This window comes from Chlamydotis macqueenii, chromosome W, assembly GCF_036417535.1.
Source record: "Chlamydotis macqueenii isolate bChlMac1 chromosome W, bChlMac1.mat, whole genome shotgun sequence".
NCBI classification, from domain to species: Eukaryota; Metazoa; Chordata; class Aves; order Otidiformes; family Otididae; genus Chlamydotis; species Chlamydotis macqueenii.
In genome coordinates this window covers 17,603,482-17,630,450 of record NC_141592.1, presented here as the reverse complement: position 1 = coordinate 17,630,450, position 26,969 = coordinate 17,603,482, and the positions used below count along the sequence as shown (strand labels likewise).

At 46.0% G+C, this 26,969-nt stretch overlaps 1 protein-coding gene across 1 annotated transcript in view; it reads right to left on the bottom strand.

Annotated features, from left to right (window-relative positions):
* Positions 1–10,905: 10,905 nt before the first annotated feature.
* LOC104479795 (zinc finger and BTB domain-containing protein 5) overlaps positions 10,906–26,969 on the bottom strand; it is a 41,856-nt gene continuing 25,792 nt past the window's right edge. Inside the window, exon 2 of the mRNA XM_086769659.1 lies at positions 10,906–12,940. Within this exon, the coding sequence (XP_086625785.1) occupies positions 10,906–12,940 (2,035 nt within the window). The remainder of the gene's footprint in view (positions 12,941–26,969) is intronic.

Here is a 26,969-nt window from a genome sequence, read left to right as displayed (position 1 = left end):
AAGGGGTAATGGGTTTAAATTAGAAGGAGGTAGGTTTAGATTAGATATTAGAAAAAAATTTTTTACAATGAGAGTTGTAGAGCACTGGAACAGGTTGCCCAGAGAGGTGGTGGATGCCCCATCCCTGGAATCGTTCAAGGCCAGGCTGGATGAGGCTCTGAGCAACCTGATCTAGTCAGGGATGTCCCTGCTTCTTGCAGGGGGGTTGGACTAGATGACCGTTGAAGGTCCCTTCCAACTCTAACTATTCTATGATTCTATGATTCTATGATTTATGTTCCTTTGAAGCAGTGCTTCTCGTCGTTCTGGTCTGGAGGACCGCGGCTCTATCACCCGCCGCTTTATCCTTGATCTCGGGGACCGCGGCTCTTTTCCCCACCGGGAAAGCGCTAGGACCCCGCTCCGCGCCCCGCGACTCCTCGGGCGCCACCTCGAAACTGGCTCCCACCTCACTATCACCCCTCCGCGAATTTACAAGCGGTGGAGCCGATGGGGCAGAAAGAGAGACAGAGGGCATTTCTGTGTCCTCGTATTTGGGGGGTTGTTCTTTCGGGTCAGGCTCCTCCGGCAAAGAAGGCGTGATACACGGGGGAGTACACCCAAATTCCATCGCCCCTCTACCACCATCAGAGGCTCCCGGCCAAACGAGGCAGACCACCGGAGCGCCACCCCCTGTCCCCTCCGCGCCGTCTCGACCCCGTTCGTCCCCCTCCCCTTCCGAGGGCCACCCTTCTTTGATTGCAGTTAAAGCTGCAACCCACACTTGGTGCGCCTCTCGAGCCTTAGCCAGCAGTCTTTTCACCGAACCTAACATCTCTAGCCGAGTCGCCACACCCTTCGTTCCGACCCCCCCCCTTCTTCCAGTAACTCTTTCCCCGCCGCCTGTAACCGCGCCACGTCCATCACCTCTCCCGGCTTGTTAATCAAGCCCCTTTTCTGCATCCATAGGATGAACTCCGTCAACGGTGCCCTATGCACCGGACAATTCACATCTTTACCCAACGCCTTTAATACCTTCACTGTATCAGAGATGGATGTCATCCTAACAGCAGGCAGGCACGACCACCGCGCGGCCCCAGCTCAAAACCGTCCGGACCTGTATCACGTCGGGGTCACCACTTGCCGGCTCTCTTGCCAGCTAACCTACCCCGCACGCACCGGAGCCCCGCTCCGGGGAAAGCAGGGCATCACACGGATACCGTCAAGCCAAGCCTTCAATTTAATGCTGCGCAACACAGGGTTAAATACCCGTACACCCGCTACGCATGCGAACGCACCCGCCCCCTGCGCCCATGGATCTATCCGTGCCCGCCACGCACCTGCCCCTGCACCCATGGACTTATCCGTGCCCACCACGTACGTGGACGCACCTGCCCCCTGCACCCATGGACCTATCCGCGCCTAGCGCGCGAATCACTGCAGACTGCCCCTCCTGCATACATGCAGCCCTGCTAACGTTACCCCACAGATGGAAGCGGGACCCTACACACGATCTGATTGGCAAGCGCAATTTGCTACCGAAGTGTTACAACTGGGCCAAGATTTGGCTTATAGAGCGCTTGCTAGGGTGCACGATGAAAAGTCCGGACCTGCCTTTACGTCAGTAAGGCAAGGTCCCACAGAACCATATGGGAAATTTATTGATCAGTTGCACACTTCAATTATGGCTCACCCTGATCTGGATGATGACATGAAAGCAAAGTTCTTAGATATGCTTGCCTTTAATAATGCTAATGAAAAAACTAAGAGAGCCCTTAGTGTGCTGCCAAAAGGATCTAGTACAGGGCAACTGCTGGAAGCTGCCGAGCGAATGTTAGAACAAGAAAAGGCTACAGTCATGGCTGCTGCTGTAGGTGCAGCAGTTAAGCCATTGATATCAATAAAGCGGCGCGTGATTAACTGACTGTAAACCCCATTCCCTCTTCCCGCCCCCCCCATCCCTGTCCCGCTCAGGGGGCAGGGGAGGGAGGTGGAGATGGTGTTAAGCCCAGGAAGAGGGAGGGGTGGGGGGAGGTTGTCTTGTTCCCTTTTTCCTTATCCTGCTTTGGTTTTAGTGATGGTCTGTTTTGCCTGTAGCGGTGGCTTTAAGGATCCCTCCCTATTCTTGTCTTAAACCTCGGGTTTTAGTTTTCTTTCCTCTTATATGCCTGGGGCCACGGCCGCCGCCAGGCGCCCCCACCCCCCCGCCCCTGACATGGTTAACAGATACTCCTGTCTGAGTCGAGCTTTGTATAAGTGGAAGGACCGTTCCCTCTTATAACTTGGGGGAAGGGATACGCTTATGTCTTTACAGGAGCAGTAAACAAGTGGATCCCTGCACCATGGGTACGACCAGCGCTCCAAGCTGCTTTGCGTTCATCGGATTGTTAACAAGCTGTATGGCACCTCCATGGGGATTAGTCATGGGAGCGTGTTCTGAAAGGGTTATTTGCAGTCTGTATCATCTGCGGGTAAGCCTTTCAGAACATGTTTGGTTGACCTGCCAGATACCGGTAGGACGGCAACTCTGTGTAAAACAGCAGCAGCCACGAGTGCTGAGTGCTAAAACTACAAAAGATGGAACTTTTTGGGATCAGTTAAGATGGACTTCTGTCTGTTTTTTTTTAACTATTCAAGAGCTAATGTTTCTTGAGGGGTAATGATTGTAAATGCTTTAAGATATATACATTGCAACGACACAGCATGACGTAATCATGCAAGCACTAACATATCAAAATCCAGACAACATAAAAGACCTATATGAAGCATACATAGCATTGAATCTGATTGCCAAGATAATACAGGGTTTTGGAAACTAAGTAAAATTATTGCTGCTTCAGTCTTTACACCTGGTGTGGCAAGTGCCTAGGCGTTAACTACGTTAAATAAATTGGGCTGTTGGCTTGCTAAGCAACTAAATACAACTGCATCGGCACTATCAACGCTGTTAACTGATGTAGATTCTATATACTATGCTACTTTACAACACAGAACCGCTGTTAGCCTGCAGAGCACATATTTGACAGGCCTTGTTGTATGCGCTGGCCATGCATGCAGCAACGTCTGGTCAGTACTCTTTCACTGAATCTGCTGAGGGTATAAACAGAGGTGGCTCGGAGCGGAGGAGAGAGGACGGACCCCGAGCACACTTTATTTACAACAGGGGACGCCCTGAAGGTGCTGCGCCTGCACCCTTTCTCTGCTCTGACCCAGCTGATAATCATCCTCTTGCTCGGCAGTGTCTTTGGCGTAGTTGGGTTAGTAACAGAATAGATCAGCAATAGATTTTTTATTATTAGCACAAAATCATGATTGTCAGGATTTTGATGGGCTTTGCTGCATGAATCTGTCTGATCATTCGGAATCTATTCACAAAAGTATTCAAAACTTGCAAAAAGGAGTACAAAACCAGCAACAAAGTGATGGTTTTGATATATTCAGAAATCTTTTGGTGACTTGATATAAGCTTGTTACTAATAGCTGTAGGATGCTTATTCATTCCTTTTATATATGTATTTTGATCTATATTCTGTGTCTTAAAATGTGTGCAGACTTTAATAGATAAAGCGTTGAAACAAGCCTCTTCTCATAAACAAAGAAGGGGGAGATGTGGTATTTCGCTGAGCCAGTATGGTATCGGTGAAAGCACACCGACCTTGGGGGAGGAATGCAATCATGCTCTCAGGAAGAAAGCCATGGAATGAGAAGGGAAGCTTTAAGATACAAAACATTGTTAGCAGAATTTATGGCTTGTTTCAACAGAGGCCTGCAGAAAACTAGTCATTGCTCTTGTAGATAAGAAAGTTACTGGATTTGGTATATCTATAATAGTAGAAGACTGCTATAGTAGAAAATTACTAGAAGGTAGTGAAACTTAGCTTTGCTTCGTAATAATGAATATGTATAACGTGTGATCAGTAATTTTATTAACTAAGTTTGTGTGTGGCATAACTGGGTGGTTGCTGTCCTTGGTTAAAATCGGAATTGTGATACTAGGCATCATACTAGGCATAATCATTAACATACCATGCTTGCAAAAATTATTAACAATTCAATACAGACAATCTGGCTCAAAAAAAAAAAAAAAAAAAAAAAGAACATTCAGTAGAGGCCTACATGAACCTAGTTGATACCGTAGTAAAATAAGGTCAGGAGTACCAAAAAGGGCCGTAGAAGGACCATGTTATTTTGGAAAACTGATAATGTTTGCTCCATCTCTGAGGACATTGCGGAATCATACTCGAGCAAGAAGATCACTAAAAGTATTGACTCCCCATTGTGACGGCAATTTAACCCTGTTGGGTACAGCTGAGCGGATAGCATTATCTTTATTTGTTCCTTGGGCAGCAACTGCAAAAACTTTAGCTAACTTAAATAAATTAGCTTGTTGGGCACAAAAGCAAATGAATTTAACCTCTAGCATGTTATCGGGATTATTAGAAGACATGGATAGTATGCGTCATGATATTTTTGCAGAATCTAGCAGCCATTGATTTTTTGTTATTAGCGCATGGACATGGATGTGAAGATTTTGAAGGTATGTGTTGCATGAATGCTTCTGATCACTCTAAGTCGATACGCTATCAGTTGGCAGAGTTACGATGCAACATGCATGCAATACAAGTGGAAAGCAGGTTAACAGACTGGTTGAAATCCTTGGGGGTCACAGGCTGGCTAAAAGATTTGATATTTTATGGGTTGGTATTATTGATGGGTTTGCTGTTGACACTGATGATTTTGGGGTGTATTTTAAAATGCTTTGTGAAAGTTATGGAACGTATGATGAAAGTGGGTCTGGATTGTTCAAAACAAAAAGGGGGATTTGTTGGATACCTGGAGTACCAGGGGCACTTAGTGAACAATCCAGACCGAATGGAATTGCTATGTTTGTGAGCAGCAGGCCTCAAGGACATCACTGAAGCCACTTGTGAGAAAGTACTGAAGCTGCCTGTAAGAAAGTACTGAAGCCACCTGTGAGAAAATACTGAGGCTGCCTGTGAAAAAGTAATGAAGCTTCCTGTGAGAAAGTAAACGAAGCAACCTTGAGAAGAAGGAAAACAGCTGGCATACGTGACTGGGGGCTGAACGTGAAGCAGGGTGCAGGTGGAGAGAACTGTGTGCATGAACAAAGAGACTTAACGGATCATATTTTAGCTAAGAGCGTGTGCATGATATAGTTAGCCAATTAGTAGAGAGCTTGCGCATGATACGGAATTAGAAGGGCTATATTAACCGGGATGTATCAACAATAAATCGGCATTTGCTTGTTCATATTGGTCGTGTGCAGGGTGTGTGACTTCCGCGTCAGCACAGAGGAGGGCCACAAAGATGATCAGAGGGCTGGAGCACCTCTCCTATGAGGACAGGCTGAGAGAGTTGGGGCTGTTCAGCCTGGAGAAGAGGAGGCTCCGGGGAGACCTTATTGCAGCTTTCCAGTACCTAAAGGGGCTTACAGGAAAGACAGGGAGAAACTCTTTAGCAGGGTCTGTTGTGATAGGACAAGGGGTAATGGTTTTAAAATAGAGGGAGGTAGATTTAGACTGGATATAAGGAAGAAATTTTTTACAATGAGAGTGGTGGAACACTGGACCATGTTGCCCAGAGAGGTGGTAGATGCCCCATCCCTGGAAACATTCAAGGCCAGGTTGGACGGGGCTCTGAGCAACCTGATCTAGTTGGAGATGTCCCTGCTCCTTGCAGGGGGGTTGGTCTAGATGACCTTTGAAGGCCCCTTCCAACCCAAACTATTATATGATTTTATGATTCTATGAAAATGTTGATGGGATAACACAACCCTGTAAGACTTTATAATGGCTCAACTACTGTCCATTTGTATGTTGATCAAGTACTGTGTGTCCTTGTAGTTGGCAAAAAAAAAAAATCACTGTAAGGCAGTGTCGTAGTTCAGGCCCGATCCGGACCAAACTACGCAGTCTCTCTCTCACTCCCCCCACCCTCCGAGAGAATAGGGAGAGAAAATATAAGGAAAAACGGCTCGAGGTTTGACATAAGGACAGGGAGAAAATCCTTAAAGTTACCGTCACGGGCAAAACAGACTCGACTTGGGGAAAACTATTCATTTATTACTACATACAGCAGGATAATGAGACAGAGAACAAGATAACCTCCCTCCACCCCTCCCTCTTCCCCAGCTTAACATTATCTCTACTACCTGTGGCAGCAATGGTAGTGGGAAGACGGTTGGATCTTATAGGTCCCATCCAACCATGTGATTCTATGATTCTATGATTCTACCTTCCCCCCCCCGAGCGGCACAGGGGGGAAGAGGGAATGGGGGTCGCGGTCAGTTCATCACGCGTTGTTTCACGCCGCTGCTTCGTGGTCGGGGGAAGAACTCCTCACATTTCTCCCCTGCTCCGTTGTGGGGTCCCACCCCTACGCCACAGTCCTTTGTGAAACTGCTCCGGCATGGGTCATCTCTTCCACGGGGTGCAGTCCCTCCAGAACGGCTGCCCCAGCGGGCCCTCCATGGGCCATAGCCTCCTTCAGGCATCCACCTCCCCCGGTATGGGGTCCTCCATGGGCTGCAGGTGGATCTCTGCCCCTCCGTGGACCTCCATGGGCTGCAGGGGGACAACCTGCTCCACCATGGTCATCACCACAGGCTGCAGGGGAATCTTGGCCAGGAGCCGCATTACTCCTCCCCCTCCTTCTTCACTGACCTTGGCGTCTGCAGCCGTTCCTCACAACAGGCTGGTAGATGTCTCTCAGGATTTTTTTTATATCTTATTCACTTCTCATCTCCTCTCCACTTCTTGCAGCTGTGCCGGGCCGAGTCGGGCCCAGTCGGCCGCCTGGCGAGAGGCCAGAGGCTGAGGCCTGCAAGGCCCATGAGGCCTGCGGCTCCCCCTCTGCGCCTCTGCCCCCGCTCAGCTTCTACACATCTTCTTTTCTCTCTTTTTTTTTTTCTGTTTTCCCCTTCTTAAATACGTTATCGCAGAGGCGTTATCACGGGACATTCTGCTACCAATCGGCTCAGCCTTGGCCAGCAGCAGGTCCGCCCTAGGCCCGGCCGAGTCCACTGAACAAAGGGGAGCGACTTCTAGCAGTTTCCTACAGAAGCTACCACCTTAGGCCCCCCCTCACTAAACAAAACCAGAACAGGCAGGAGGCTTGCATGAGCAGTACTGTCTACTTTGTTTAATTGGGTTAAAAAAAACCAAGAACACAATTGTGTATTCACAGTTGTACAAGACTAATTTCCACCGACAAGTGATTGCATAACACACACAACCTGCTTACTGAACTCACAACCAGAATTTATTCAGTCAATAATCCACTGCAAGCTATCAATAAAAAAAAAAAAAACAGGACAATGCAGGGAAGTAAATCAAATCAGATATAAGAGCACAAACCCGAAGTGTTTATTTTTGGATGTGTGTCGTAATACTAAACATATTGACATCTTCATGTGAGATCTCACTCCAATGCTCAGGAAGTAAGTCCTCCAAACAAAAAAAAACCAGGGAAGTGGTCATCTCCCTTTACTTGGCACTCATTAGACCACATCTAGAATATTGCTTCCAATTTTGGGCCCCCTAATATAGCAAAGAGATCAAGAAAATGGAGCAAATTCAGTGGAAGGCCACTGGGGTGGGTTGACTCTTTCCAGCAGCCAAGCATCCACCCTGCACATACTTGTTCAGCAATAGCCAAAACATTGGCATGTTATCAGTACTGTTTCAGTCACAAATGCAAAGCACACCACCATATGGACTGCTATGAAGAAAGTGAACTCTATCCCAGCCAGACACAGTACAGCCACCAAGAAATGCAGGGAGCTTGTCCTGGTTTCAGCAAGGATGGAGTTAATTTTCTTCTCAGTAGCCGGTGTGTTTTGGATTTCGTGTGTGAAGAATGTTGATAAAAACATTCTGATGATACAAGTTGTTGTTAATGAGACCAAGGACACTGTCTGGCTTTTCAAGTCTCATTAAGGTCTCGTTAACATGCAGATGCAGGAAGCTGGGCAAAAGACAGACAGAATAATTGATCCAAACTGGCCAAAGAGAGTATTCCATGCCATAAACGTCATGCTCAGTATATAAGTGGGGGTTGCCCATGGGAGGGGGTATTCCTTTTCCGGCATTCTTTTTTGGCATTCTTGTCGGGTATCCGTTCAGGCACCCTTGGCATCCTTTTCTTCTCTCTTGCTTGCTGGCATCGTTCCCTCTACCTTGCTAGCTTGCACACCCCCCTTTTGCTTGCTGCTCGGTGTCGTTCCTGTGATCGCTGCTCAGGACGGGCTGCGTCGGTCATTCGGACATCGGGTGGTGAGAAATTGTACATTGTTCATTTTGTATATTTTGTATATATTAATATCCTTATATCCTGTTAGCTTTGTAGTTTTTAGCATTTTTAGTAAACTGTTTTTATCTCAACCCACGAGTTTTCCTTTCTTCCCAATTTCTCTCCCCCATCCCACTGGGTAGAGGGAGGGTGAGTAAGAAACTGTGTGGTGATCCGGGCTAAACCACCACAGAGCTAGAGCATAAGGAGAGGCTGAGAGAAATGGGCTTGTTCAGCTTGGAGAAAAAAAAGGCTTTGGGGGACCTAGTAGCAGCCTTCCAATACATACAAGGAGATCAACAAGAAGATGGAGCCAGGCTCTTCACAGTGGTGCATAGTGGGAGGATGAGAAACAACAGGCATAATGTTGAAACAAGAGTAGTTCAGACTGGATATGAGGAAAAACTTTTTCACTATGAGGACAGTCAAGCAGTGGAACAGGGGCCAACAGAGGTTGTGGGAGTTCTGTTCTTGGAGGTTTTCAAGCCCTGACTGCATAAAGTCTGAGCAATCTGGTCTGACCTCATAGCTGACCCTGTTTTGAGCAGGATGTTGGACTAGAGACCTCCTGAGGTCACTTCCAACCCAAATGTTCAGTGAATCTATGATAGTGAAAGATCAAGAAAGCAAGAGCAGTCATACACAAGTTCATGGGTTTTCAGTATGCCCCTCCAGGAACACTAGAATCAATTAATGATGAAAATTAAAAATTGATACTTGTAAAAACAAATATTTTTTTTTCTTAAACTAAGTCCTCGCTTACAACCTCTGGCTAGTCAAAAAGTGACTTTGGATTGTTCATACAGTTAAAATTAGTTACAGCACTGTGAATTAAGATTTTCTTTTCAGTTTACCTAAATATACCTATAATATCTGTCTATTGGATAGCACAAGTTCCTCAAAACTGGTCAATAACATCACATAGGATATATTTGCTATACAGAACAAAGAGGGGAAGTTTGCAAGTATGTTTTTATATTAAAAGCAGCAACTGCTGTGTGACTTAGATATAGAAAATGTTGAATATCTGTCTGTTCTAGGTAGAACTGACATGCTGAAGCACTGACCCAGCTCCCACATAGCAGAATAACATTTATCAGTATAAGTACTCAAAAATTTATTTAGAAACTTAATATATTGAAAGGTAGTAGTTAGCTCATGGGCATCTGTAACAAAAAAAAAAAAAAATCAAAACAACAACAACAAAGAAAACCAACCAAAAAATCCCCTGCAAACATTATTAGTTACAGTGGTTTCTAAGAAGAGGAAATCAAAACACAATCTATGCGATTCACCTGAAGAATAAAGATCACTGATCTTCTGCTTTACAAAGTGTATAATGCTATATTTTTTATTAAATTAATGTTAGATTTTTACTTACGTGAAAAAGTACATTTATGATACTACTCTAAACTGAAGGATTGGTGTTGATAGCTAGATTTTATACAGAGACATCCATAAATATGGCAAGGGAGGCTCATTCCTGACATTGATCTTAGGAATAATCTATAGTTAGGAAGGACACTAAGTATATGGAAGAAGAAATTAAAGCCTGAAGATAAAATGAGGAAATGATAGTATGCTTACACAATAATGTGAATCAGATTGACTATTTGCATCTGGAGTAAGAAACTACCTTACCCAATAAAGAGCCACCACAAAGCATTTCTCATTTAAAAAAAACCAAAGTAGATACAGACAAGCTTGTTTCAGGCTTCCATGTCTATGAAATTTAAACATGAAATACAAGTTGGTTAAAATATTGCTAAGAATAGCGCAAACAAGAAATAGTATTTCACTTATTACTCAATACAAATTTTTACAGAAAAAATGGTGAAACAACCAGATCTTGCTGTATTCACAGTATTTATATACACATCTAACAGTCCAGAAGTTACTTGTTGTGGACTTATTTTAAGTATCTTCATTACACACTGTCCTTTACTCCAAAACAGCCAAAAATGCATTCAGAACCCTAAAACTACTTTCATAATTAGCATTTTAAAGCATTTTATGGCAGACGTGCGTTCAAGGTTGGTTTTCTTTTAAGAATATGCAATCTGTATTAGTTACTGTAAAGATCTCTTTGCATTACTGTTCATATACAACTTACCATCTTATGTTATGGGTAATTTATTTAAAAGTTTACAGAATTTTACAAAATCTCTCCCGCCAAAAAAAACTATTTGCCCTTCAGTTTTTCATTCTTGAAACTCCAATATAATTAGGAGTTAACTACATTCTCACTCAAACCCCACCTGTCTGCCCTACAATGGAACTACTTGGTTTTAGGGATTACATCCCCGTGAGCCCAAGACCTGCATGTATTTAACAACAAATCTTAACCTGTCTACAGTACCTCCTTCTGAAGATCTCAAAGTAATTAATTAACAGTTGTTTAAGTCTCAACACCCCTGTGAGGTAAATAGGGCATTATCACCAATTTACAGAACCAAGACTTTTGTGAATGCAGCACAATGACATACAAGCATTCACTAATCTACAAGGGCAGCTTCTTAACCTTCAGCCTTGAACAAAAGAACATTAGTGTTCCTAAAATATTCCAGTCTTAAAAGTTTGTATTAGCGTCACCATGGGGCTAGGCAGTGGAGGAGATTAAAGTAAAGTGCTAGGTAGATTGCTGCTCTGCCACCTCAGACAGGTTGTTTTGGAATGTTTATATAGATGGCTGGACTGACTGAACCGTTTGCCACACTTTAAACAGGCATAAGGCTTTTCTCCTGTATGCACACGAATGTGCTTCTTACAGTCTGTTAGGGTCAAAAAAGTCTTGCAGCAGATCTTACAGGCATATTTACGAGCACCTTCAACAACCAAGACATTATGTTCAGATAAGGCCTTCTTACATTTTGAAAGAACATCTGCAGATGCCCTTGTCAACTGTGGTGGACCAGGTTGTGAAGGATGTCCATTTTCAAAAGTGGTTCCATTGATTAACAGCTGGGAACTGGAAGTGTTATCTTGTAGCTGGGAGCTCCTGACAGAGGTCACAACAGGCATTTTGGGGGCTATGCGACGATAGCCAGGAAAGCTACTAGCTCCACCTCTTACAGATGCCATCACTGTCCTTGATGAAGAGTGCAGGCCCAAGCTTGACCTTTGAAAATCCATACCAAATTGTTCTGCAGTCCTATACCCAGAAGTCTGTACACATGGAAGAGCCATTGCATCCTGCATTGGTCTAACAAAATGAGAGTCTGCAGACTCACTGAATGGATTCTCTACGTGACAAACTGTAACAGAGGAATGACTACTAGCAGGCCCAGACTCTGGACTCAATAGGTAAGAGGCATCACCATCCATTCTGCAGTCCCTTGTTGTATTTGGAATGTTATCATTGTTATTTTGACTTGCACCAAAGTTACCACCTCTGCTTTTATTCAGAAAATTTGAGATACTGAAAGTGGACTTGTGTTCCAGGTTATTTGACACTTCCATAATATGGATGCCTCCCATCCTATCAGTACTAGACTGTGGGTCAGAAAAGCTACGATCACTGCTTTCAGGACTCAGTTCTATCTTCTCTGCGCTCACTACTCCTCCTTCCACTTCAACAGACTCACTGCCTTCTGCTTGAGAAGTGATATCGCTCACTTCATCTTGAGGCTCTGGGGAACTCAAAGGCTCAGATTTAACCACCACCTCCGTGTGTTCTTTTTCATTTAGACTGACCTCTGGATTTTTGCATGCAAAGTTTGGTTTTTTCAGTTGTTTTTTGTTGTCTTCCTGATCAAAATTGGTTTCCACTTGTATTACCTGAGATGAGATGGATATCTGTGAAATGTTTCCTCCACTGTTGTCTGACTGGCTGGGCACTTGAGCATCTTCTTGAACACCAAAAGACTGATCAAACACAATAGTATTATCCTCTTGTTTGTCAATAACAGCATCAGCCTTAGAATTGTCCACATTCTTCAGTGAATCTGGTGAAAAAAAATCTTCTCGTGAATGAACTACTGACTGCTCGCTCTCTGGAGTAACATCTGAAATGGACCCATCTACAGTAGATCTGATTCGCTGTCTGGCCCGATCATCAGAAGATTGTTTACGCTTGTGGAGACGCTGGATAGGAAAAGTAGTACATTGTTCTATGTCACTTTTCATCGATGAGCTCATGGTATTTAGTTGTTCCTCTGTGCTCTTAGTGGAATTTAACGCAGAGCTCACAACGCTCAGCCCAAGCTGCTGAAGCATGAAAGATCTTTGGATGCGTGCATTTTGCTCCCGAACTCTATCACTAGGTGGAGACATTGGTAGAGTCCTGGTAGTAAGGTAGTGTTTGCACACTTTAACAACAGAGTTCAAATGTAGGTGAGAAGCAGCCAGCAAGACATCCATTACATTGCTCTCTCCAAGCATTAGTGTAGAAGTGTACATCATATCAATCAGGGCAGCAAAAGCTTCTGCTGTCACCACTTCACTGTCCAGCTGAATCATGTTCATAGTTTGATCACCCTCTGCTACAGTAAAGAGAGCTCGGAAGTGTGTGCTACACGCTGCCAGAACAGAGCGATGGGCTTTGAAATGTCTGTTTCCTACCACAATGACACAGTCACAAAGTTGGCCATGAAGCCTCTGGTAGTTTAGCTGCTGAAAGACTTGCTCGAAGTGTCCTGGAAAATCCATGATTCTATAAAATAAAGCAGAAGAAGCTATAATGCTAAAAATGGATGAAGTTTGTCTTAGATCACAGTGAGAACAGTTAAAAAAAAATGATGGCTAAGAGACAGATTACCAAAAACTTGCCTTAATTTCCCACTACCATATTGATATTATGCTGTCAACTCTGTGAAGGAACACAAAAACAAACAGAAGAACCCCCAAACCAGAATCTGTTATGGAGTTAATATAGTATAATAGCTAACACTACATTGAACATGTTAAAGAATGCTCTACTGTGAGCTGAATAATGCAATGTGGTTCCTGTTAATTCCTGTTAAAACTAAAACACCTCTTCAGTAAACCATCCAATCCTGATGTAAAAATTTCTACTTGTGAAGAAGCCAACACAGTCCTTGATAAATCGTTCTTCATATTAAAAAAATTGAGCTTTAACTCTAGTCTGAATTAGTCTAGCTTCATCTTCAGGAGTATACAAGGAGCCAATTGCTATGTGTTACGTCACAAAAAACTTCATTCAAATATCTGCCTTCTGCATAGGAACTTTCAAAATAAGAGTGATTATTTTCATGTGTGTGCAGCCATGAACTACAAATATAATTTGCATACAGAACTCCAGATAGACATATAGCCCTGTATTGGGTTTATGTGGAAGGTTTTGGTAACAGGGGGCTACAGGGGAGGCTTGGTAGCAGTCAAGTTCCTATGGGTTCAAATGTAATTACATATATTCATGGAAGAAAAATCTACTGAGGACTATTAACTACTCAGACACTACCTCTGCCTTGGGAAGTCACTAACACTGAAATTACTGGAGGATTCGTTCCACATATTTGTTGTTATGGCTTTTAGTGTTACAATTCACTTTCATATCTCCTGAAAGAGTTTTAGAACACATTTTTTTTCAAATGTCAGAATGATTTATTATCAAGAATAAGAGGATCAGCATTTTTTCTCTTAATATTTTGATTATAAACTTGAAAGAATCATTAATAGAGGGTGTGCTTAGTAAATGTTTTAATTATTAACTTATATCCCCATCTACTACTGGTGACCAAGCATCCCTACTATACAGGAAAAAATAAAATATTATTTCCTGAATCTAATAATTTTTACTTATATAGATTATAAATAAAAGGTGCAAAGCATAAATGGAAGTGTTTTGATTTCCTAGGAGAACAAGAGGGATTTTCACCACCTGTTCATCCATCTCCCTTCAGTAATTAACTTCCGAGTCTCGGTCAATTTGCATACATGTAGCTAAGAACTAGTCACTCTACATGTTTCCACCTGCCCAACAAGACATTGTCCCACTTTAAAAAAAGCACACATGCAAGTGTAGAATCAAAACTTCTTCTTACTTGTTAAACAAGATCATCGCTATCAAGTTATGTGAAATATAGTAGTTCTGAATTGTAATTCAACACTTTCTTACTGTGCCCAGTAATAAAGCGTTAAAAATAGTTTACATGCCAGTGTAATTTCCAAAAAACCCACCAAACAACACCTAAATAAGCCTTAAATCCCTCCCTCTTCCACAAGCTTGCTTAAAGTTCACTGTAATTTATCTCTTTCATTGTTTTGATAATGTAAAAACAATCTAGTATGTTTCAAATATTCCATTAAGTAGAATAAAAGAAAAAATAGCATACTAATATACTTAGTCTAAAAATAATCAGACTTGTTTTTCTCCTTACCAGATGAATTTAACACAATTTACTGTTTGCACTTTAACATACTCTCCCCAACAGTAACAATTTATATTTAGGTGTATTTGACATTGTATTGGGTTTACATGGCGAGGTTTTGGTAGCAGAGGTGGTGCAGGGGTGGTTGGATTGGTGGAGCCAATCAGTAACGTTGGCAGTGCCTCTGTGATAACATATTTAAGAAGGGGATAAAAACTGCTGCACAACAGCAGCTGGGAAAGAGGAGTGAGAATATGAGAAACAACAACTATGTAGACACCGAGGTCAGGGAAGAAGGAGGAGGAGGAGGTGCTCCAGGCGCCAGAGCAAAGATTTCTCTACAGCCAATGGTGAAGTCGAGGGTGAGGCAGGTTGTCCCCCTGCAGCCCATGGAGGACCTCACACCACAGCAGGTGGATTTGCCCTGAAGGAAGATGCAGCCTGTGGATAGTCAACGCAGGAGCAGGCTCCTGGAGGAACTGGGGACCTATGGGGAGAAGCTCATTGCCACATTATGGCAATATGCACTTGCAGCCCAGAAAGCCAACCGCATCCTGGGCTGCATCAAAAGAAGCATGGCCAGCAGGTCGAGTTAGGTGATTCTGCCACTCTGCTCTGCTTTGGTGAGACCCCACCTGGAGTACTGCGTCCAGCTCTGGAGCCCCCAACATAAGAAGGACATGGACCAGTTGGAGAGGGTCCAGAGGAGGGCCACAAAGATGATCAGAGGGCTGGAGCACCTCTCCTATGAGGACAGGCTGAGAGAGTTGGGTCTGTTCAGCCTGGAGAAGGGGAGGCTCCGGGGAAACCTTATAGCGGCCTTCCAATACCTAAAGGGGGCCTACAGGAAAGACAGGGAGAAACTCTTCAGCAGGGCCTGTTGTAATAGGATGAGGGGTAATGGTTTTAAAATAGAGGGAGGTAGATTTAGACTGGACATAAGGAAAACCTTTTTTTTACGATGAGAGTGGTTGAACACTGGACCATGTTGCCCAGAGAGGTGGTAGATGCCCCATCCCTGGAAACATTCAAGGCCAGGTTGGACGGGGCTCTGAGCAACCTGATCTAGTCGGAGATGTCCCTGCTCCTTGCAGGGGGGTTGGACTAGATGACCTCTAAAGGTCCCTTCCAACCCAAAGTATTCTACGATTCTATGACTTTTTAACCTAGAGAAGGGAAGGCTCAAGGGGGATCTTGTCAATGTATATAAATACCTGAAGGGAGGATGCAAAGCAGACAGAGCCAGGCTCATTTCAGTGCTGCCCAGTGATAGGACAAGAGGCAATGGGCACAAGCTGAAACACAGGAGATGCCATCTGAACATAATGAAACGCTTCTTTACTGTGAGGGTGACCAAGTACTGGAACAAGTTGCCCAGAGAGTTTGTGGAGTCTCCCTCCTTGGTGATATTTAAAAGCCATCTGGACATGGTCCTGAGCAACCTGCTCTCGGTGGCCCTGTTTGATCAGGGAGGTTGGACAACATGCCCTCCAGAGGTCCCTTCCAACCTCAACCATATTGTGAATCAATGGGCAGCTCCCCCAAGCACCTTTCGAACTGAGGGTGGTAACTCTCATAATATATTCCATACCCCTAAGGATGCAGGGAAAGAACCTTTTGGGCTTGCACAAGACTTATGGGATGTTTAGGGAAGGAACCAAAGGTGAGAAATGAAATGGATCTAGGAGACTTGAGGAGGAACAAGTGTGGGGAAAACAGAGGGATAAACGTGTGTAAGCAGGTGGCTGGTCAGCATGCTTGTCTGGCCACGCCCTGTGCCTTACCAATGCAGCCTGTCTTGTCTTGTCATTAAATTACATTTCTAACTAACTTCCTGGGTGAGGGGCTCTCAATTCTGTGTGCATGTGTGTATGTACAAAGATCTAAGTGCCACCAACTGCAGTGGGGATCACAGACCATGTGTCCTTGGTGCCGGCAACTGGAGCAAGCGAGTGAGGGTATGTAAGTAAATGCATGATCGCTAGTGACTATCAAATCAGAACAGCCAGCGAGTAGGTGAAGTGTCTTGGGAGCCAGGTATGCATGTGTCTCTAAGGGTGAGGCACCTGGCTACCGGAGGGACCAGAGGGTCCAAGCCAACTGCCAAAGAGACTGTGGGGTCTAGGGGTGGAATAAGAGACTCATTTACGTGTGTGAGGGTGTGTGTTTCTGTAGGAGGCAAATGGGGAGACTGGGGGGAACCAGGGGGCAGCTACTGGATAGAACCAGTGTCTAAGCCCAGCTACTGGGGGATTCAGTGTGTGTATGTGTGTATTGCTTTTGTGAATGTGTCTAACTGTTTAAAGCTAAAGTACATTAATTAGAAACAGGCTATTTTAATTTAATTCTCTGAGCAACCTTAAAGTTGAGATCTTACACATAAGCATTTGTAAAGTGAAAAACTCTGTTTGGGTCATATATATTATGTGCTAGGCACATGCAAGATTCAGCAAAACTTCAGGTTATTAAACATGTGCAATGCAGATAAGTCAATAACAAAATTCTATTTTTGAAAGGCTTAGTTTGAGACATTGTCTGCTTTTCCCTTTTTGGTTCAATGATGCTTCACCTTTCAGCAACAGCTGGCAACAAAGATTCCCTTGAAGTACTTGCAATACACCTATATTTAGCATAAATGGCGGAGTTTTGGTAGCAGGGGGCTGCAGGACTGATCTGTGCATGCATAGGCCATGAACTGTCCTGTGCTAGTCACAGCTGGTTACAGCCAACTCAGCAACTGATGAAAACAACCCACCACATACCAAAACTTCAACCAGGGTAACACATGACACCTCTGCACAAACATATTTAACAAAGGGTGGTAGCAGCTAGGGGCAGGAGACACAGGAGGAGACACGTGAGGACACACGTGATGAAAAACAGAAAGAGACATAAGGAAGGGGACATTGTTTGGTATACTCTCAGAAGGAGGTGTTCCATGACAGAGGAGGTGGTATGCCTCTGAGGGGACTACAGCCGGTGGATAAGCCACACCAAAGCAGGTACGCTCCCAAAAGGGGCTGCAGCCTGTAGATAAGCCCCTGCCAGAGCAGAGGAAATGAATACAAAGCCAGGAGCAGTGGAAGAAAAAGCACTATGCACTTTCCCAAACATCCTGCAGTGCCTGTTGCCTCATTGAAGGGATTGAGTGTAATATACGGCAAAAATAAGGGCAGTGGATACCAGGGAGGGGGGAACAGAGGTGTCTGGACTGAAGTTGAGCCTGGGGAAGGGGGAAGAAAGGTGTTTTGCCTAAGTGTTTTTTTAAATTGTTTGTCTTCTTTGTTTCTCAATACCAGAATTAATAATTACATTTAATTTATTGCCAATTAACATATTTTAAAGTGAAATTCTCTGAGTCAACACTGTCCTGCCCATGACAACATCCAAACCATTCCCCTACTAAATGACTAGAAGGCATGCATTTCAACTATGTAGTGGTGCGTGCCTAGTCATGAGGGATACCCATTTTGGCCACACAACATGCTTCCAGTTGTGTGATAAGTTGTTTAGGTAGCCAGTCTCTGCAGTCTCAAACCATTTTCCAATGCAGATCTTGGGGATCCAGGAAATGCTAGATTAATTCTTCTGGGGAGTCAGATATAGTTAGTGGGTCACGAATTAGCCATCACTGGTATAAACAGTAGACATTCAGTTCAATTGTCTTTCAGTAAGTCTCAGGAAAGGGAACAGTTTAGTACTGTAACTGCGCAAATCACTAAAAGTAAAAACAAAATACACAAATTGCTTGGCTACAAATATTTTATAACTATAGAAATTTTCAGAGTCAGGGAAATGTTAAGGGCAAGATATGAAGAAAAACTATAAAATCCTGAATGGAGAAGAAAACTGTTCTCTCTCCCCTAAGACCAGGGGCTATGGAACAAAGCTAGCAGGTTCAGAACAAAAGGAAGTACTTCTTCACAATGTGTAGTTAAGCTATGAAACTCCTTACCGCAGCCAAGTTCCTGTGGGTTCAAATGCAACTACATATATTCATGGAAGAAAAATCTACTGAGGACTATTAACTACTCAGACACTACCTCTGCCTTGGGAAGTCACTAACACTGAAATTACTGGAGGATTCGTTCCACATATTTGTTGTTATGGCTTTTAGTGTTACAGTTCACTTTGATATCTCCTGAAAGAGGTTTAGAACACATTTTTTTCAAATGTCAGAATGATTTATTATCAAGCATTTTTTTCTCTTAATATTTTAATGCCTATGGTGAAGACCATGGTGAGGCAGATTGTCCCCCTTCAGCCCACGGAGGTCCACAGTGGAGCAGATATCCACCCTGCAGCCTGGAGAGGACCCCACGCTGGAGCAGGTGAATGTGCCCTGAAGGAAGCTGCGGCCTGTGGATAGCCAATGCAGGAGCAGGCTCCTAGCAGGAACTGGGGACCTGTGGAGAGGAGCCCATGCAGGAGCAGATTTTCTGGCAGGACCTGTGACCCCGTGGGGGATCCACACTGGAGTAGTCTGCTCCTGAAGGACTGAACCTTGTGGAAAGAACCCGTGCTGGAGCAGGTTTTGAAGAACTACAGCCCGTGGGATGGAACCACATTGGAGAAGGTCGTGGCTTGGGAGCCAGGTATGCATGTGTCTCTAAGGGCAAGGCACCTGGAGGAACTGGCTACCGGAGGAACCAGAGGGTCCAAGACAACTGCCGAAGAGACCGTGGGGTCTGGGGGTGGAATAAGAGACTCATTTACGTGTGGAGGTGTGTGTTTCTGTGGGAAGCGACTGGGGGGATCCAGGGGCCAGCTACTGGGTAGATCGAGTGTCTAAGCCCGGCTACTGGGGGATCACTGTGTGTGTATGTGAGAGGAGGTCTGTACTGGCAACTGGAGTGAGGCTATGGGCTTGGGGGCTCGTATGCCCAGGTGCCAGCAACTGGGGAGACCAGGGGATCCAGGGGCCAGCTACTGGATAGACTCAGTGTCTAAATCCAGTTACCGGATGGATCCACATTGTATATACATATGTATTTCCCACTAATGGACCTTCATCCTCATCAGCCAGAGAGGGGAACAGGATGAGGCCATTGTTGCTGTTTGTCTGAGCGCTGAGTGTTTCTGTCTGTGTTGCTCTGTGTTACTGGCCATGTGTAAATGTGTGCTACATATGTATTTGTATACCTACTGGGAATACATTCTCAGCCTTGCTACTGGTTGGATTTGGGAATATGGAACTGTGGTAGACTTGCCTCTATGGTGCTGCCAGATTCAGCAATTCCCTAACAAGAGATCAGGATTCTTGTATCCAAGTTGAGATATTATAGTCTGGATGGGTGGATAACTAGATGGGTTTAAAAACTAGTTGGGCGACTGAGCTCAGAGAGTGGTGGTTAATGGGTTGTACTCTACCGGGATGCCTGCCCGCTGGCCAACCCCCACTTATATACTGAGCATGACGTCTATGGTATGGAATACTTTCTTTGGCCAGTTTGGGTCAACTGTACTGCCTGTGCTCCTCCCAGCTTCCTGCACCTGCACATTAGCGAAACCTGTGAGGCTGAGAAAAGTCCTTGATCTCTTTAACGACAACTAACAACATCAGTGTATTATCAACATTCTTCACATACGAAATCTCATACTAAATCCAAAACACAGCAGCTACTGAAAATTAGCCCCATCCCAGCCGAAACCAGGACACTGTGACAAGTCGCGTACTGCAGGGCTCTATCCTGGGACCTGTCCTGTTTAAAATCTTTATCAAACACCTGGAGGAGGTGATATCACCTCTTGCTCTTGTCATGTTTGCAGGAGTTGAGAGGATGTGCCCTGGCAGCAAAGGTAGTTAGCAGTATCCTGGGCTATATTACCAGGAGCATAGCTAGTAGATTGAAAGAAGTGGTTATCCTCCTTTACTTGGTGCTCATTAGATCACATCTAGAACACTGTGTCAAAATTTGGGCACCTCGATACAAGAAAGTAATTGATAAAGTGGATCAAATTCAGCAGAGGGCCACCAAGATGTCAGGGGGCTGGAGTACTTGCACTATGAGGAGAGGCTGAGGGAATTGTGCTTGTTCAGCCTGAAGGAAGGAAGGCTGCAGGGGCACCTAATAGCAGCCCCCCAGTACCTATGAGGAGGCTATCAAGAAGACAGAGCCAGGCCCTTCACAGTGTTGCATACTGGGAAGATGACACAATGGGCACAAATTGAAACAAGCAAGGTTCGCACTGGCTATAAGGAAACTGTTTTTCACCATGAGGCCAGTCAAGCAGTGGAACACGGGCCCTGAGAAGTTGTGCAGTCTCCAGTCTTGGAGTTTTTCAAGCCCTGACTAGAGAAAATCCTGAGCGAGCTGGTCTGAATTCAGTCTTGACCCTGCTTTAAGCAGGAGGTTGGACTAGAGACCTCCAGAAGTCCCTTCCAACCTGAATGGTTCTCTTTTTTTTTTTTTTCTCTTATTCTAGCCTGAGAAGAGATTCTCTGTAAAGAAGTGAAATTGCCAAAAGAAGACACCTAAACAGAGTGTTGAGTTCGGAAGGCAGCCATTGCATTCTCTTGTTTAGCCTTTTCCTGGTGCCTGCGTCAGGAACAATGCGGGGATTTAGAGAAGTAATCTGAGTGTGTTTGTGTCCTGAGCAGAATCAGGCTTTCAAGCTCTGCTGTGTAGACTGCCACCAGCTCCTCGGTAGCAGGTACTGCAGAGCTCACTGCCTGTGTGGATGAGAGACAGTGACCAAGGGATCAGCAGCTAGGATTCCAAGCGGCTTGCAGAAGACTGCCGCGTGCTATTGTCATTCTCCCTACTCCTGTCCAATCACCGCCTACTCCGCAGCATGGCGGAACGTCTCTCCTGCGGTTCCCACTGAGGAGCGTGTCCCAAGACGCCACTCCCAGTCTGGAGCGCGGGGACGAATTGATGCAGCCCGGCTACCGTACACCATCACCCCCCCCCCCCCGCCGCTTCCGGGTGCTCCCCGCCCCGCTCCGTGTTGCCGCGACAGTCTAGGACGCTCATGCTCCAGAGGCAGCAGAGGTCCAGCCCGGTGCGACCTTCACCACTGGCGGGAATCCTTATGAGACAGGAATGAGGGACGAGAGAGAGAGGCCACACAGGGTGGCACCGCCGCAGTAAGACAGATGCGAGCAGCAGCACACCCTCTTCCCAGTGACTCACCTGTTGCGTCTTCCATGCCACCTGAAAACGCAATTTGGAGATAAAAGCTGCCACTGCCGCCGACCAAACTTGACGCTGCATCCACCACCTCACATTCTCAATGATGTGGGAAGTGCAGCACAGAAACTCAACTCGCGTCAACTACAGGTGACCAAGAGAAAGAGCAGCTGGGAGGAGTAAGCCCCACCCCGTCTCCCCTTTCCTCAGCCAATCACAGAGCTGCCTGGGTACAGCCTCGGTCCAGAAAGGCTTTGTGGGTGTCATGATACTCATGCTTGGTGAGCTGCGCTTGTGGAAGGATACATATCAGGGTAAAATATGCTGTGCAACAGCAGCTGGGAGAGAGAGGAGTGAGAAAATGAGAGAGAAACAACCCTGCAGACACCAAGGTCAGTGAAGAAGGAGGAGGTGCTCCAGGCACTTGGAACAGAGATTCCCCTGCAGCCTGTGGTGAAGACCACGGTGAGGCAGGTTGTCCCCCTGCAGCCCATGGAGGTCCATGGAGGAGCAGAGATCCACCCTGCAGCCCGTGGAGGACCCCACGCCAGAGCAGGTGGTTGTGCCCTGAAGGAAGCTGCAGCCTGTGGACAGTCCATGCAGGAGCAGGCTCCTGGCAGGAACTGTGGCCCGTGGAGAGGAGCCCACGCAGGAGCAGGTTTTCTGGCAGGACCTGTGACCCCATGGGGGATCCATACTGGAGCTTTCCATTCCTGAAGGACTGTACCCCGTGGAAAGGACCCATGCTGGAGTAGTTCTTGAAGAACTGCAGCCCGTGGGGAGGACCCACATTGGAGAAGTTCACGAAGGACTGTATCCTGTGGGAGAGACCCTACGCTGGAGCAGGGGAAGAGCGTGAGGAGGAAGGAGCCACAGAGATGAAATGTTATGAACTGACCGCAACCCCCATTTCCCATCACCCTGTGCTGCTGAGTGGGGGGAGGGGGTAGAAGAGTCAGGAGTGAAGCTAAGTCTGGGAAGAAGGGAGGGGTGGGGGGGAAGGTGTTTTTAGATTTGTTCTTCTTTCTCATTATCCTGCTCTGTTACAATTAATTTACAGTAAATTAAATTAATTTCCCCAAGGCGAGTCTGTTTTGTCCGTGATGGTAGTTGGCAAGTAATCTCCCTGTCCTTACCTCTCTCTCCAGGCTGAACAGGCCCAGTTCTCTCAGCCTCTCCTTGGATGTCATGTTCTCCAGCCCCTGACCAGCTTGATGGCCCTCTGCTAGACTTGTTCCAGTGTGTCACTATCCTTCTTGTACTGGGGAGCCCAAAACTGGACACAGTACTGCAGATGCAGTCTCACAAGTGCCGAATAAAGGGGAAGGATCACTTCCCTGGACCTGCTGGCTGCACTTTTGCTAATACAGCTCAAGAAGCAGTTGGTCGTCTTTGCTGCAAGGGCACACTGCTGACTCATTGTCAACTCGTTGTCCACCAGAACCCCCAGATCCTTTTCTGTGGAGCTGCTTTCCAGAGAGTCGTCCTCTGGCTTGTATTGTTGCATAGGGTTATTTCATTCCAGATGCAAGACTTTGTATCTGCTCGTGTTGAGTTTCATGAGGTCCTGGTCATCTCATTTCTCCAGCCTGTCCAGGTCCCTCTGAATGGCAGCCCTGACCTCCAGCATACTGACCACTCCCCTCAATTTGGTGTCATACACAAACTTGCTGAGAGTGCACTCCATCCCATCGTCCACATCATTAATGAAGACATTAAATACCAGTATTTACCAGTACTGATCCCTGAGGGACCCCACTAGTTACTGGCCCCCAGCTGGGCTTTGTACCACTGATCACAATTCTTTGAGTTCAGCAGTCCAGCTAATTTTCCATCCACCTCATCGTCCACTTATCAAGCCCATATCCCAAAAATTTGGAGATAAAAAGACTATAGGAGACTGTGTTAAAGGCCTTACTAAAGTCAAGGTATACAACATCCACTGCCTTCTGCTCTTCCACAGCACCAGTCACCTCATAACAGAGAGCAATGAGATTGGTCAGGCATGATTTGCCCTTGCTAAAGCCATGGTGGCTGCTCCAAAACACCTTCTTGACTTTCATCTCTTTAGAAATGGCTTCTAAAAGGATTTGCTCCATAATCTTCCTGGGAAAAGAGGGTAAGGTTGACCAGCCTGTAGTTCCCCGGATCCTCCTTCTTGTACTTGAAAATGGGAGTGATGTTTGTCCTGTTCCAGCCATCAGGAACCTCATCCAGTTGCCATAACCTTTCAAAGATGATAGACAACGGCCTCCCAATGACATTGGCCAGCTCCTTCAGCACACTTGGATACATCCCATCTGGTCCCGTGGACTCGTATATGTGCAATTGGCTTAAGTGCTCCCTAATTCTTTCTTCCTGCACTGCTGTTGTGGTTTAGCCCTAGTCACCACACAGTTTCTCGCTCACCCTCCCCCTCCCCAGCGGGACGGGGGAGAGAATTGGGAAGAAAGGAAAACTCGTGGGTTGAGATGAAGACAGTTTCTTAGAATAGCAAAGGAAAATGACAATAGTAACAAAATATAAGGATACTAAAATATACAAAATGAACAATGCACAATTTCTCACCACCTGATGTCCAAATGATTGGTACAGCCCGTCCTGAGCAGCAATCACGGAAACGAATCCGAGCAGCAAGCAAGGGAGCAAGAGGGAGAGGGGGAGAGAGAGATCGATGCCCCTCCCCTCCAGCCAACTTCCACTTACATACTGAGCATGATGTTTATGGCATGGAATACTCACTTTGGCCAGTTTGGGTCAACTGTTCTGGCTATATCCCTCCCACCTTCCTGCACCTGCACATTAGTGAGACCTGGGAAGCCAGACAGTGTCCTTGGTCTCATTAACAATAACTCATATCATCAGGGTGTTTATCAACATTCTTCACATTCAAAATGCAAAACGCATCGGCAACTGAGAGGAAAATTAACTCCATCCCTGCTGAAACCAGGACAACTGGGCTACTGTTTCACTCCCCTAAACTGTGCTAGCTGGATCAGGGACCTGAGAGCAGACCTTACCAGTAAAAACTGAAGGAAAAAAAAAAGCATTGAGTAACTTGGCTTTTATGATGTCCTTGATCACTAGGTCCCCTGCCCCACTGAGCGATGGGCCCACTGTGAAGAAAAGTACAAACTTAGGTCACTTAATAGGACGAAGCTTACCCTAGTTTCAGTGAGCTTTCCAGGAACTCAAGAAGGGAAGATGTTGAAGCACAAAAGCGCAGCTAGTTGCGACAACCTCGCAGGGAGGGTGCCGACCCAGGGCACTCGCTGTAAAAGGAAATTTCACACGCAGGGTAACACTAGGTATGCTCTTTAATCACAACAACTCAGAGTTGGGCCACCACCGCAGTGAGTGACAAAATCCGCTACATACACTATTTTCTTATATACTATTTCTATATGATTACATAAGGTTTAATCATTTGCAGAAGTTTCCACCTGGCCTTTTCAGTTCTTAGAACTCATCAGTCTTAACGTCCACAGAATTCACATCCTCAGCACAACTTCTTCTCCTGTCTTGCTTCTGCTCTGCTTCAAAGAAGTTATCCTCAGGTCACCACATCTCATGATCTTTCTCTTTGAAGGCCTATGGTATGTAAAACTCAAAATACACTTACTCAAGCATGGATCAATTGATTAATTTTCTATTCATTAGCACTGTAAGCCCACCTGTAGAGGTTAATTTATCAACTATTGTCTGCAAACACACCTGTAGGGATTAATTTATCAACTATTGTCTATCTATTCATCTACTGATTAGCTTTGACCAGTCTTGCGAAGGCCTTGGTAAGGGCTGTATAGGGGACGCAGCTGAGAACCTGTATTCCGAACTCAGTGAGCAGCAACAATATGACAATAGGCTTTAACGCTCGCCGTACCTGACTCTCAAGGCAGAATGGTGGGCACTTGCCTGAGAGCAAAGGGTGTAGCTCCGGCCGGGAGGCCTGCACCAGCTACCCCAGCGGTGGCCAATGCCTCCGTGCAGACGGAGCAGCTGAAGGGAGAGGCTGCAGTGCAGACCTTGGACTGCAGGCAGTGCCTGGACCTTTCTCCTGGGGCAGGTACAGGCAGCAGCCCTGCCTGCTAGAGGTGTGCCCTGGTGGAGGAGCTCCTGTGGCAGGTGGCTGAGCTGCAGGAGGTGGCCAGGAGGCTGTGTGACATCAGGGAGGCTGAGAAGGAGTTGGATACTTGGTTCCAAGCGCAGTCTGCACCAGAACCACAGCCCCTGGCCAAACAGCCAAAACTCTCCCCGACCGACACACGCAGTAGGTAAGCAGGCCAATGATGCCGAGGAATGGAAGCTCGTGAAGGCAAGAGCCAGCAAGAGGAAGAGACTTCCCCCGAAATTTGAGGTGCCCTTGCAGAACTGCTTTGCCACTCTGCAGGCTGAAGAAGTAAGACCCAACACATTAGGAGAGACACTGGAGTTGAGCAAGGCAGCCCAGCCTGCTCATATAGAATCATAGAATCATAGAATGGTTAGGGTTGGAAGGGACCTTCAAAGGTCATCTAGTCCAACCCCCCTGCAAGGAGCAGGGACATCCCTGACTAGATCAGGTTGCTCAGAGCCTCATCCAGCCTGGCCTTGAACGTTTCCAGGGATGGGGCCTCCACCACCTTTCTGGGCAACCTGTTCCAGTGTTCTATAACTCGCATCGTAAAAAAATTTTTCCTAATTTCTAATCTAAATCTACCCCCCTCTATTTTAAAACCATTACCTCTCGTCCTATTGCAACAGGCCCTACTAAACAGCCTTTCCCCATCTTTCTTGTAGGCCCCCTTGAGGTACTGGAAGACCGCTATCAGGTCTCCCCGGAGCCTCCTCTTCTCCAGGCTGAACAGCCCCAACTCTCTCAGCCTGTCCTCATAAGAGAGGTGCTCCAGCCCTTTTATCATCTTTGCGGCCCTCCTCTGAACCTTCTCCAACTGGTCCATGTCCTTCTTGTGTTGGGGGCTCCAGAACTGGACACAGTACTCCAGGTGGGGTCTCACCAGGGCAGAGTAGAGGGGGAGAATCACCTCCCTCGACCTGCTGGCCACGCTCCTCTTGATGCAGCCCAGGATGTGGTTGGCCTTCTGGGCCGCAAGGGCGCATTGCCTGCTCATGTTAAGCTTCTCATCCACCAGCACTCCCAAGTCCTTCTCCTCAGGGCTGCTCTCAATCCATTCTCCGCCCAGCCATTGTTTGTGCCTGGGATTGCCATGACCCAGGT